The following is a 12,225-nucleotide window of genomic DNA, read 5'->3' as shown; positions in this document are numbered from 1 at the left end:
ATGGAAGATTAAACAACAAACACCACAAATACATATTGCATCTGTATTATGGCCTTCCATAAATAAACATCCAAATAAATAAATAAATAAATAAATAAATAAATAAATAAATAAATAAATAAATAAATAAATGTGATATGTATAGACATAAATTTATGTTTAATCATTTTAATAATTGATTTAATAATATTACATTTAATACATTATTCAATCCCGTGAAGGTGATTACTCAAAAGTAGGTGCCCTAAACTTTATTTAACCCGATGCCCGACCTGTTGACTGTTATAACAGTAAACAGACAATGCAGAGAACAGAGTATGTCACACTGTAATTTTGAATTTACCTCTTGTAGCATTTTGACTGTTAAATCAATAAAGACTTCATCTTGCTGTATTGTAAAAATGCCATATGATGTCAAGAGCAAAATTGCAGGTTGCACCTCTGTTCTGGAGGACGGCGCTTGCATCCACAGGCAGCATTGACGTCAGCGGTCTCTCACTACAGCTTAATCTACTGGGGGATGGACAGGCTTATGCAATTGTCTATGGATTTATTTGCCTCCCCATAGTTTGACCCCGTGTACCGCCACTATGGCTCACACACAAGCGTTGACAGGACAGAGAGATGGAACATCTCCTCTCCTTGGAATTGTTCCTCAGCTCAGTGCAACGTGCTCCGGGCTGAAAGGATCTGCTCCCACAGAGTATTTATTATGTGGGTCTGGCGAGCAGTTAAAAACGATGCTGGTGCACAACGGGATGACGTTACTGTCTGATCAATACATGATGGAAATGGATGTGGAAAGAGAATAGCACCGGCTGCATATTTGTTTTCTAACACTAAATGTGATGAATGCAAAGTCATCAGCCAACATCAGGGGATTTCAATCCATACTCCTTTCAAGAGGCTTTGTTGCACCTGCGTAGGCAAATATAGCGTGAGATATTTCTGTGTGTGTGTGCCAGATGACAATCAAATTCATGAATGCAGCCATTGAAACAACTGATAGTTGCTCGTGTATCAACTTCCTCATTTTCACATTCAATTTATTTCCCTTTTATTGATATGCCAATTCTTTATAGGAGCAGAAACTCTGAATTGAATCAACACTCTGTGGATACCTGCCTAGATGAGAAGAAAAAAAAAGTTAGGAAAGATTGACCTAAACGCACGCAACATCAAGTACAGTAGAGCCATCTCATGCAAATTACTATACTTGTATGCCAGTGATATGATTGCGTTCCGAAAAAAGGTAGGAGGTAGTTAGCATGAACTACCCTTCACTATTGAATTATGAATTATTTGTGAAACTTCTTAAATGAAAGCTCACTTTTACATTTCACTCACATCTTAATTGATTTGTTTTAAATCTACCATCATCGTGTGTTATAAAAATGACAATTTGTTGAAATCAGCATTTTGGCACCATCAAATCCGGAAATACTGTATTATTAAACCAAAATATTTAAAGCCCACCCCTCAAAAAATAAAATAAACAATGACAAGAATGAACTCCATTTTGGTTGACATTTTATTTCATGATGGTAAGAACACAAGACAAAGGTCATAAAGTTAGTAATGTTCAGGTCATGCCACTTTTACTCGATGCACTGCCGCTTTATGAAGTTTGTGATCAGACACCCACTTTTAGATATAAATAAGGAACAGAAGAGAGGATCTGAATATTCCTCTTGTCGTGTTTTTTTAACTATCACTATCTGTCATTATCATTACTATTATATGGGGATGGAGTTTATCAATCGGCTAAAATAAGGACGCTGCTTAGAGTCAAGGTGACTGGTGGCTTTAAAGGAAATTCCAAGTTGGCATTAAATCATGTGGCATTATTGTCTGGTGTCACATACAAATATACATATACATATATATATATATTTTTTTTTTTAGGTGTCGCCACCTGAAAGGATCCAAACCAAAGAACAGTGTGGCTAAAATAAGATACTATAGAGAGCGAGTGTTGGAATTGCAACGTGGCTTGATACACCAGAAAAGGGCTTCCTGATTTCACCTGATATTATGCACGACAGTTATATTATAGCTTTAGTGACATCCCTCCCCCATGTACATTTATCAAAGTGTGGAAGAAGAGACATGGCTCCAGTGTATATTACTAAAACAAACAAACAAACCTCCACAGATAACACATTTAGCTAAATTTACACTTAAAACAGGTGGCCTGTACATAAAAAAAAATGGTTGCCAGATTATTTCAAAGGGGGAACATTAAGAAAGTAAACGAACAAGACCGTTTGCTACCCAACCACAAAACAGATTTTGTTATAGAATATATTGCCAAAGATCTCATATCAAAAGAAGATATCACTCATCACAGCTTATTGTGGTTCAGCAATTCCTCGTTGCATCGCTGAATGTTACAAACCCATGCGCTACTACAGTATGTTAGTTAACATTGATTTGTGGCTGTTATGGCTTCAACAAGGGTCGCAGTCTCTCTCAACAGCCGCATCGGATTCTTCCAGCTATGTGGAATATAAAAAAAGGGAACTCAAGTCTTTTGTTGATTGTTGATTTGTCGGGCAAAATACATGCCGGAATAATCGTCTCTTTTTTCTTGCATTGCTCTTTTTTCCATCCTCCCTAAGAACAACTTTCCCCCTTTTGCACCATTCAAGATTCTTGTGTTATACCTGGAAAAAGCTTTGGACAATGAACCGATACCTTTGCTATTGTAGAAGGAAGAAAGTGTTGGTTTTTTTCCCATGTGTTTCTTTTTTTGCGGGATTAAAGACAGAACAATTGACACTGCATACGTCCATGCATTAATAGTGGTCATCATGAGTGATAATTTGATGGAAAAAAAAAAATACATGCCTCTCTCTGAGGAGAAGCCACCTCTAATATTCATAGTCTCTGGTATTATTTATAAACTCTATAATTATTTATAAGACTTTGTTCCAGATGTTAGATGTGTTAGAGTCAGAGGGGCTTCAATTCCAGTAAATATCGGTTTCAATTTCAAATTATTTAATTTTTGGTGCTGTGAAGAGCAATGGGAGTGGATTTTTTTTTCTTTTTTGTACTTTGTCACCGTAGCAGCTTGACTGATCTCAAAGAGTTCCATTAGAGAAATACATTGAGTTGGGAGGTGGTGAGGGAATGTAGTATTATATAACATGAATATAGTATATATATTATTGTATGTTAAAAGAATTTGGGGGAATGTAAATGACCGATATGGCACCACAACAAGGGATTAAGTAAAAATTAACACCAGAATTCAAGTCATGAGCAAAGTCAATAAACAACCGTTTTGGTTACCTTGGCAACAGATTTAACAGCAAAACTATTACACCGAAAATGTTTTAAATGTTGATTTAAAAAAAGGCAATGGACATGTGAATGTAGGTGCAGATTAAAGGAAATTATGAAAAAAAAAAAAACAAGAAATTTTAAAACATTTTCTCCCCGCACCAAAAAAAAATTGATGAACAGTATACAAAAATAGAAAATAATTACAGCAGGAGACATGGGTGCTATGGATTGAGAGGAAAAGACGGGGAGGATTTCTTGAGTATTGACTGATTTGCTTTTTCATTTCGCAGTGTTTTTTCCGTGCCTGCTTATTTGGCCGCCGGACAATGTAATATTTGGGGGCTATTCAGGGCGTCCTCCACCAGGTGGAGCTCCACGCCATCCACCAGCACGTCCTTGATGCAGCCCACAAAGCCCGTGCTGTAGGCCTTGGGCAGCCGACGTGCCACCGCCACTTCTTCCAGACCGCCTGAGGACGACAGCAAACAAGATGCTCGAACCATGACAAATCAAACACATTTCAGAAGCAGCTCTCAGTATGATGCAATACACCAAAACTACAACAATTAGAATATTGTAAAATGAACATCTCAAAGTGCCAATCAAAACTGAGCATTATTATCTTGGTAAAGGCAAAATTTTAGATTTTGATACCTAAATTGGAAAGTAACCTTTTTGAGGGCTGTCAATGTGTTTTAATCTCAGCGTGAACAGACTGGAATGGTTATTGTCTAATATGAACTTCGCAGTTTTGTAGTTCAAAAGGATTGATTCAGTCCATTCTGCTTTCTAATTTAGCACCTTTTCCATTTAAATCCAATTTTAAATGGATATTCATATGCTTTGAAGAGACACGGTGACCCAGATGGCTCGTGTTTGACGGCTCCTATTCTCCTACAATATGTTTAATTTTGAGTTACGCTTGCGTTCAGTCAAACTAGTCTTCTTTCTCAACTTATTAGCAACTTTTTCTTAAAATAGTCACAATGTCCTATTGGATCAGGGTTCGTATATTCTCCTCATCAGTGATGTCCCCCCGACTTATCCGCTGGGCTCAGAGTTCACTTTCCTGTCAAAAGCTCTTTACCTCTTCAGTCCCGCACATCTTAATCGGATTGGGCCCCTTAGAAATCGGGGATCGACAGGCCTAATTTCACGCGCATTACCGTCGAATTAATGACGGATGGTGAAAAGGGGATTTAAAAAGAAGGGCCCTCGATGGAAGGATTGGAGGATCATGTGTCCTTGCTGCAGGGCTTAGTTGTGGCAATTGACTTGATGCTGTTACCTGAGTGCAAGAACACACCTCCATTGTCTCTCGTAAGATGAAAGATTTGTTTCAGTTTGGTACACATGATAATGCCTTTCGACTGTAAAAAGCCCCAAAATACAAGAGTTGACCAAAACCACCACATTTTTTGGTATGCCTTTGTTGCAATAGCATTTAAGGCCTAAATTTTTGTTAAATCCATTTAATGGCTTTTAATTCTATTTTAAAGACGTACAAAAACATTAATTCTGTGCATTTGCACGGGCCCACAGATGAGAAAACCACCGGAACCGGCTCAGCTGGAGCAATGACTTCTCTTGATGGAGCGAATTTAGTAGACATCCTCAGGAGCAAATGCTATATTTCTCCATTTCTCTATTCAAGTGTGGCCGCCTACCCAGCCAAAGCGCTCCGTCCGTGTCCAGCTGAGTTGCCGCCAAAGGCGACGATCCCGTCACTGCTGCCTCATTGCCGACTTGTAGCGATCCATCTCGTAGCGCTCTGCGGAGGACAGGGTTGTTGTTTAGAAGCAAGTGTGTCATACTCAATAGCTGTAAAACGTTTTTTAATTTAATCTGAAGCATCATGACTCCACAGCTCCGCTGGCAGCACACTAAGCACCCCCATAAACGCCTTTGCCAAGCAGCGTTCTAAATGGGCCCGCCTAGCAGCAAACAGATGCCGCAGGAGTAGCGTTCATACAAAGTGGCTGGAGGCGCACGCTCAGGGATTGTGAGGACGGGGATAATTTGAATCCACTAAAGTGTCATTCCGACTGAGGGGGCATCATTAAAACGGCAAGCAACACAGATTGTGGCACTATAACTACACATGCTGTGATTTATACCGCCGTCAACATTCAAATTATCTCGTGTGCCTCTAAGCGTGCCAGGGATGAGACAGACATGAACCGTTCCTTTGCTTGGTATGGATGTTGAGTGATCAATTATCGCCGCTTTCTTACACAACGGAAGCAATGTAATTATCCCCCGTACTTAAATTGACAGCCACGTTGAAAGCTAATGTCCACCAGGCTGAAGGTGATAAATGGGTCACGCTCAAATTTCCAGCAGTTAATTTGTTTCTAATGACAGAATTCTTTAATGTGATATTGCCATGCACAACAATCACTGCACGCTGCCTTTCTATAGTAAAGCCTCGGGCTATATGAGCTGCATCTTTGGCTTTGCCAAGGAGGTTATATGCATTTTTTTTGAATGATGAATTGTGAAGAGAATTATCCACCAATTAACATGTTATGTCTAATCCAAATGAATTGAATATTTGAGAATCAAAGATGGAGCCTTAAGGCTGGCAGTTAAAATCACGTCTTTTATTTTCACTTTTCCACCCTTTTTGTCATTTAATGTGGATTGTGTGTTGTGTAAACCCGTTGTGGATTGTTTTCAGCGCTTTTGGCTGTGACTTTCATCGGAGGAGGCGTATATATCTGCGCTTGTTGTTTGCGCCTTGACGCCTTGCTTTTTGTTGATTGAAGAATGTCGGCTCTGATTGTAATGGAGCTGCAAGAAGAGTGCTTTCCAGAAGGAGACATCAAGAGAATCCGAGTCGATGTTAAAAAGTACAGCGGAGTGAGGGAGAGAACTAAATGAGACAGGAACTGAACAAATCTTTCTGTATGTGTTACTCGCCAGTTGGACTAACTGCCAGCTGTTGGAAAACTACAGTTGCTTGTTTACTTTCATAAAAGCTTGTAGCAAACTTGAGCGACTGTGATCATGACAACTACGTTCAATGGAGATGGCAATCTTGCTCCTCTCTCATCTTCTAACGGCTTCGAACAACATGTGTAACTAGAGGATTTGCACCGTCAAGCTCTTTTTTTTTTTTTTTCACGGGTCGCATTGTCGTCATAGTTTCCTTCAAAGGGCCATTATATCCCTCATGCCTTATATTATATACAGTATAGGCTACACAACTAATTGATGAATTGCTAGTTTTGAAATCAGAGATGAGTAAAAACTGTGAATATTTTTAAAAAGATGAATATAATAAAAATTGCTAGCAATATCTCTATTTTCAGTGAAGACAATTTGTAGTTGATGCACAAGTTGTCTTTGCGGGCCACATAAACTGATGTGATGGGCCATATCCGGCCCCTGAGCCTTGAGTTTGACACTTATGAACTACAGGAAATACGACGCTTGTTGGATTGGATTGAAAAGTATCAAATATCGGATGCGTGTGCAGGACTTTGTAATGACGAATAATTTCCGATTCAGATTTCAGTTAAAAGCAGTTGATACTTAACATTGACAGTCTAACAAACTATTTTCATTACTTTCTTACCTGCGAAAGCACACCATTTTTTATCTCCTGAGATTACTGCAGGGCAGGGGTCACTAACCTTTTTGAAAATGAGAGCCACTTCTTTGGTACTAATTAGTGAGAAGGAAGGACTACCAATTTGATATAAGTTTGCATTACCCCATTTGCTCCAAATGCTCTTAAGAATATTAGTATTTGTTATTAATGTTAAATAATTTCATTTTCACACAGTGATCGTGTTAATGATGTCTTACAATAATTAGAAAATGGATGAATATATGCTACGCCACTTTTTTCATGGATTTCTACCAGTATTGTTTGCATTTTTAAACAATCCTTTCTACAACGATGCCCTATCACCGGTAAGCTATTTTTAGAACAGCTCCGCAGGTTACTCATGTGGTCATGAGGGGCACCATGTTGATGACCCCTGCAGTAGGGCATACTACTGTTTTTCTTTTTAATCATTAACACTATATAGGGATGCATGGAGGAGCACTGGTTAGCACATGCGCTTCGCAGTTTAGAGGTCACGGGTTCGATTCCACCTTCTGGCCCTCCTTGTGTGGAGTTTGCATGCTCTCCCCGTGCCTGTATGAGTTTTCTCCGGGTGCTCCGGTTTCCTCCCACATTGGCCACTCCAAATTGCCCGCCGGTGGGAGTGGGAGTTCCGCTGGTTGTTCATCTCTGAGTGTCCTGCGATTGTCTGGCGACCAGTTAAGGGTGTCCCCCGCCTACTGCCTGAAGTCAGCTCCAGCACACCCGCGACCCTCACGAGGATAAGTGGTTCGGATGAATGAATGAATAATTCTAACATATGTTTCGTTACATTATAGTGGAATCATAAGATTGTAAAGTATTGTACATTTGATCGATCTGAGAAAATGTTGGTATGAGGTACTATGTGCCATAGTAGAGGTCTGTGCTCTTTGTGTGCTCTGATTTTTTCATATGTATACTGTATACGCAAGTGCTACAGTCAAATGAACGCTATTTTCCCGCAAAACTTGATTACCCAAAGGGGAAGGCACAGAGCTCACTGAGAGGGTATAAAAAGCTCCAGGTTTGCCCCGCTCTCATCTAATTTAATGTAATTTAGAACTAAATTCCCAAAGTGTGGCATCAGCTGTCACGCTAGGAGCGTGATCTTCAAGATACATCTGTGTGTGTTGGGATTCGGCTTCATGCAATTTTAATTACATTATTATTTAATTTTCCCATGTGGAGCCTAAGTGCTGATGCATGTTCTTCCATCCTCACCATTCATTAATGCATCCGTAGAATTGGTTCTGCAATGCGCATCGCGCTCAAGCATGACCAGGCGTGGAAATAACCTTAATCTGAGACTAATCTGTCAACTCGTAGCGCATCAGAGGATTGATGCAAGGGATCGCAGCGACAGGAATAGAATATGGATGAAGTGTAATCCCATCAAAGTGAGAAAGCCTTTGCTCGCTGCTACAGCACGACTCACCTGCTAGCCTTGATGCGTATCCAGCGGTTGGTGTCGACGCGCACTGAAGAGCGCAACACCACTGGCTTGGAGCCCAGGTCGTACATCATCTGAACACGGCCGTCCACGACGGCCAGAGCGATGTAGTCGGAACGCTCCACGCCCTTCCCGCTCCACAGCACGAGGCCTTGGGTTGCCTCCGTGCGAATGCTCAGCTCAAATTTGTTCACCAGCAGAGCCTTTTCACTAGGGGCAGAACAACGGAAGTGTGAATGACATGTTGATATTGTTTCAGTTGCTGAAAAGAGTTCAAATAGGAGATCAACCTAGTCCAAACATAGGTTGGTGAGTAGCAAGGTAGCTTGATAGTAAAAGTACGGAACATTATTCATTTCCAGGGAGGACGGTCGGTTGAATGTTGCAAAACACAGTGGAACCTCTAAAGTGAAAAGGCACAATTCGGAATTGGACTTGCCAAAGACCTCTGTTCAGCAAGCATAATTGCTTTTTCGTTGGCGTTTTCATACTATTCAATAGGATGTCTTTGGAAGATGAAGATTTAAGATTCACAAAACTATGAGCTCCATCTCAAGTCCTTTATCCACATTGCGTATTGGGGAGCATTCGGAATGCAGACTGTGTTTAAGTGTAGCAGGGGGTTGTTTGTCTACTGAGCGGGAGTTGTTCGCAACCTCTCTTCTTGTGTCTGTCTGCAGTGGCATGTTTGATCTTCAGACTCTTGCCCGCCAACACTCTGGGAGAGCGAAGATAAGATGCTATCCCCGAAGTGGCACTGCACGGAACGGCCAAGTATGCACTCACAATCACCATACTAGCATATAAAAAAAATAATAATAAATAAAAAAAAAAAAAAAATGCCAGCTTGTGTTCTTCATGTTTTCTCGGTCGGGTGACAACGGACACCCCATCCATTAAAAATCTGACCATTTGCTGGCGCGTGTGTTCGTATGTTCAATTTTGTGTGCACACCATCAATCGGTATCCGTGTAATTGTTAGTACATCTGGAACACGGCTATAATCCACCTCCCTCAAAGGGTATTTAAACACAAAGACAAGGTGAGGACAACAAACAACCAGTGGCACATGGATGGAAAAAAACAACACCAAGACCTGGGTAAAAAAGATTAGACGAGACAGATGACATGGCGCAGGAGTCAGCGTGGAAAAAACAGAGAGGCTCGTGGGAGTGCTTTTCAATGTGCAGAAATAAAGAGGTACACTATGAAGAGAGATGAGGCAATATTTATCAGTTCGTCAAGGAACAACAATAATGTGGTTCACCTCAGCAGAAACAAAATGACCGTTTTATTGTATATTTCTTATATACAAACAAAGTTGACCCCCGTGTCTCTATTTTAAAAATTTATCCCGGATTTAAAGCTTATTCATGATCTGAATCTGCTGAGGTTACAAGAAAAACCAACAAAAATTGAATGATTTAAAAGTATCGTATTTTTCCCCATAAAGAGAGAGGAAAAAAACCTTAAAACAAATGAAGCTCAGCGAATCCTCTTCTGGCAAAACCTCAAAGAGCTTACAGGGACCAATAAATCTCCATCCGAGCAGCTTGTCAGTGATAAGTTCAAGGTTATTAAGTGAGCTGAATATATCATGAATAAAACAACGGCGTGCATGCGAGGTTTGGAAATCTCATATATGCCGCTGACTTCCGAGACTGCTACTGTGTCGTTGCCTCTGTTTTTATAAATGGTTGGATTTTATCTACTACTAACACGTGTTCAAATTCTCTGAAAGCACCATGCTCAATGGGTCTCTACTCCAAGTTTAACTCTAGGTGGCAGCAAAGTGTAAAATACAGTCAAGACCGCACTGGCGGGAGTGTCTCGGAGACTCTGGATCCAGTGCCGCTATCAAAGCCTTGAATTTGGATGAAGTCAAGTGCGTGGAGAGGTTCAGTGTGACTCATCGTTGTAACTTGCCGTGATTAAAACGATGCTGCATCCACGGAGGGAGATTTAGCCCGCTGAGCAAATGGGGAGGGTTTGTCTAAGAAGAAGATGGGGGATGAGAAATGAGATACCGCAAGACTTAAAGCTCCGAGAGACTCACCTCTGGTCAGATGGGTTTTCCACAGACTCGGGACTTCAGGGAAAGGGGGGAGGGGAGAAAGTCAATGGCATGCAAGGTAAGCGGAGAGGCCAGAAGGACAAAGGGAAGGAGGGTTGTTGTGATCTAAAGCTGAGAAAAGCTAAAGTGCTCCACTACAATATCCACCATGGCGACTGTCGCTATCATCCGTTGTAATCACAGGTGTGCCACTCGGAATGGCCATTTTAAAACAACCGATTGCTTGCTGACCCCCCAAATTTTTGTTGACCATGTGGAATTTTACGTCACACAAAAATGGCTCCCACAATTAATCTATCCATTTTTTATGCCGCTTACCCTGTTCAATGGTCTAAATTATTGATGTATTTTATTCTCACATATGGTTTCTTAACCCAATTGTTTTTTTTCCAGGAAATCTTTTGCAGTCCCAGTATTTTGCAATGTCCTTTCTGCATCAACTGTTTCACTGAAACTTTATCTCAAACAATCATCCAAGGCTGCCAAAAGAAATACAGTTGGTTGTCAAGTTTGCTGACAGTCAAATTGTCGAGTCCCAACAAAACAGGTTTTAGATTATTACCGTCGTCAGCCATGTGGCACTAGTGCAAGAAAACCACGGCAGATAAAAGCTACTATTGTAAATCAGGGGTCCTCGAAGGCCGCTACCCTCCACGTTTTAGATTTGAGGGACTAGAGTGAGGTTGGCAGCATGCAGGCACTGGATTCAACTGGACTCCAACTCCACTGCATTTGCCTCAAAATTAACTCTTATTTCACAAGAAACAATAGGATCCACTTACAATTTTATTACAGTTGATTTGTGCAACTGAATGCAAAGACAATTAGTTCAGTCTCATGGGTCTCTTTGTTTTGCTTTGAGCACAGCTTTTTAACACATTTAATTGGTGAAATATAATTACTTCTTGGAAAAGGATTTTACTGTAAGATTGCAAGCTGTTATGTACCACATTACTGCAACCTATAATCACTGCGCCAGTTTTTGTTTTCCCGATTCAGCAATCAAGACAATTCCCCCGAAAATCCATCGTGTAGTGCCTCATTCACACAGCGACCATGAAAGCAAGCTCTCTAGGGCAGCGCTATTGGATCAAGGTGGCTAATGTGCCACAATGCCCCGGAAACAAGCATCTATTAATGGACATGTAAAGTGTATTCATGATCAGCGTCTCCACCTAGCATAACCTCATTCAGCCAGCAGCCAATTTTCTGAACAGGCAAGTATGCCACAGAGTAGCATCAATTAACTTGAGTGGTGAATAAGACACACTAGTCAAAAAATGGGGTCAAGTGCCATAGCGGCTGGGAGTCATTGCCACATATGATTTGTCATTGAAATAATGGGCCTCGAGCCAAATCGACCTACGCTTTTTAGACACGGGCAAAGCCAGCTCAAAGGATACTCCAAGTGGTAGTACCATTAACCCGAGGTGAACGTTTGACTTTGCGCCCTCGCCCAGCACTTAATAGCCTCTGTGAGAAATGTATTCATTTCCATGACAAAATCAAATCAAGCTGAATTGATCTGTTCACCTGCGGAGCGCTGCGTCCCAGCTCCGCTTACTTAGACTCAAATTCATTGTGGCTCTTTACTAAATGTGACATCCATTCAACTTTTGACAGTCTGGCTCTGAGGAGCCGCTGTCCCGCCTCCTGTTAAGTGGGATTGATACCTGTGGATACACACTGCAAGAGCTCGCAACTGGAGGTCTTATCTACAAGGGTGGGGGGTACATCTGTGATTAATATGTTGGTGCCTTTATCCAGGGCCTGTAGGGAAATTAATTATTCCTCATAATAGATTTTGGGGAG

The 12,225-nt window shown here is 41.0% G+C and overlaps 1 protein-coding gene across 4 annotated transcripts in view; it reads right to left on the bottom strand.

The window, feature by feature from the left end:
• Positions 1-1,511: 1,511 nt before the first annotated feature.
• Positions 1,512-12,225, bottom strand: part of agrn (agrin) — a 183,263-nt gene continuing 172,549 nt past the window's right edge. For all 4 annotated transcript variants that reach the window (XM_088399957.1, XM_088399961.1, XM_088399970.1 and 1 more), the window contains 3 exons: positions 8,325-8,549; positions 4,959-5,062; positions 1,512-3,760 (listed from right to left, as the gene is read on the bottom strand). In XM_088399957.1, coding sequence (XP_088256083.1) covers positions 3,600-3,760; positions 4,959-5,062; positions 8,325-8,549 — 490 coding nt within the window. In that variant the 3' untranslated portion in view covers positions 1,512-3,599. The remainder of the gene's footprint in view (positions 3,761-4,958; positions 5,063-8,324; positions 8,550-12,225) is intronic.

Source organism: Syngnathus floridae, chromosome 2 (assembly GCF_059516105.1).
Source record: "Syngnathus floridae isolate MCC-2025c chromosome 2, RoL_Sflo_1.0, whole genome shotgun sequence".
Taxonomy (NCBI): domain Eukaryota; kingdom Metazoa; phylum Chordata; class Actinopteri; order Syngnathiformes; family Syngnathidae; genus Syngnathus; species Syngnathus floridae.
Note: the sequence above shows the minus strand (reverse complement) of the source record. Positions and strands in the feature narration are given on the sequence as shown.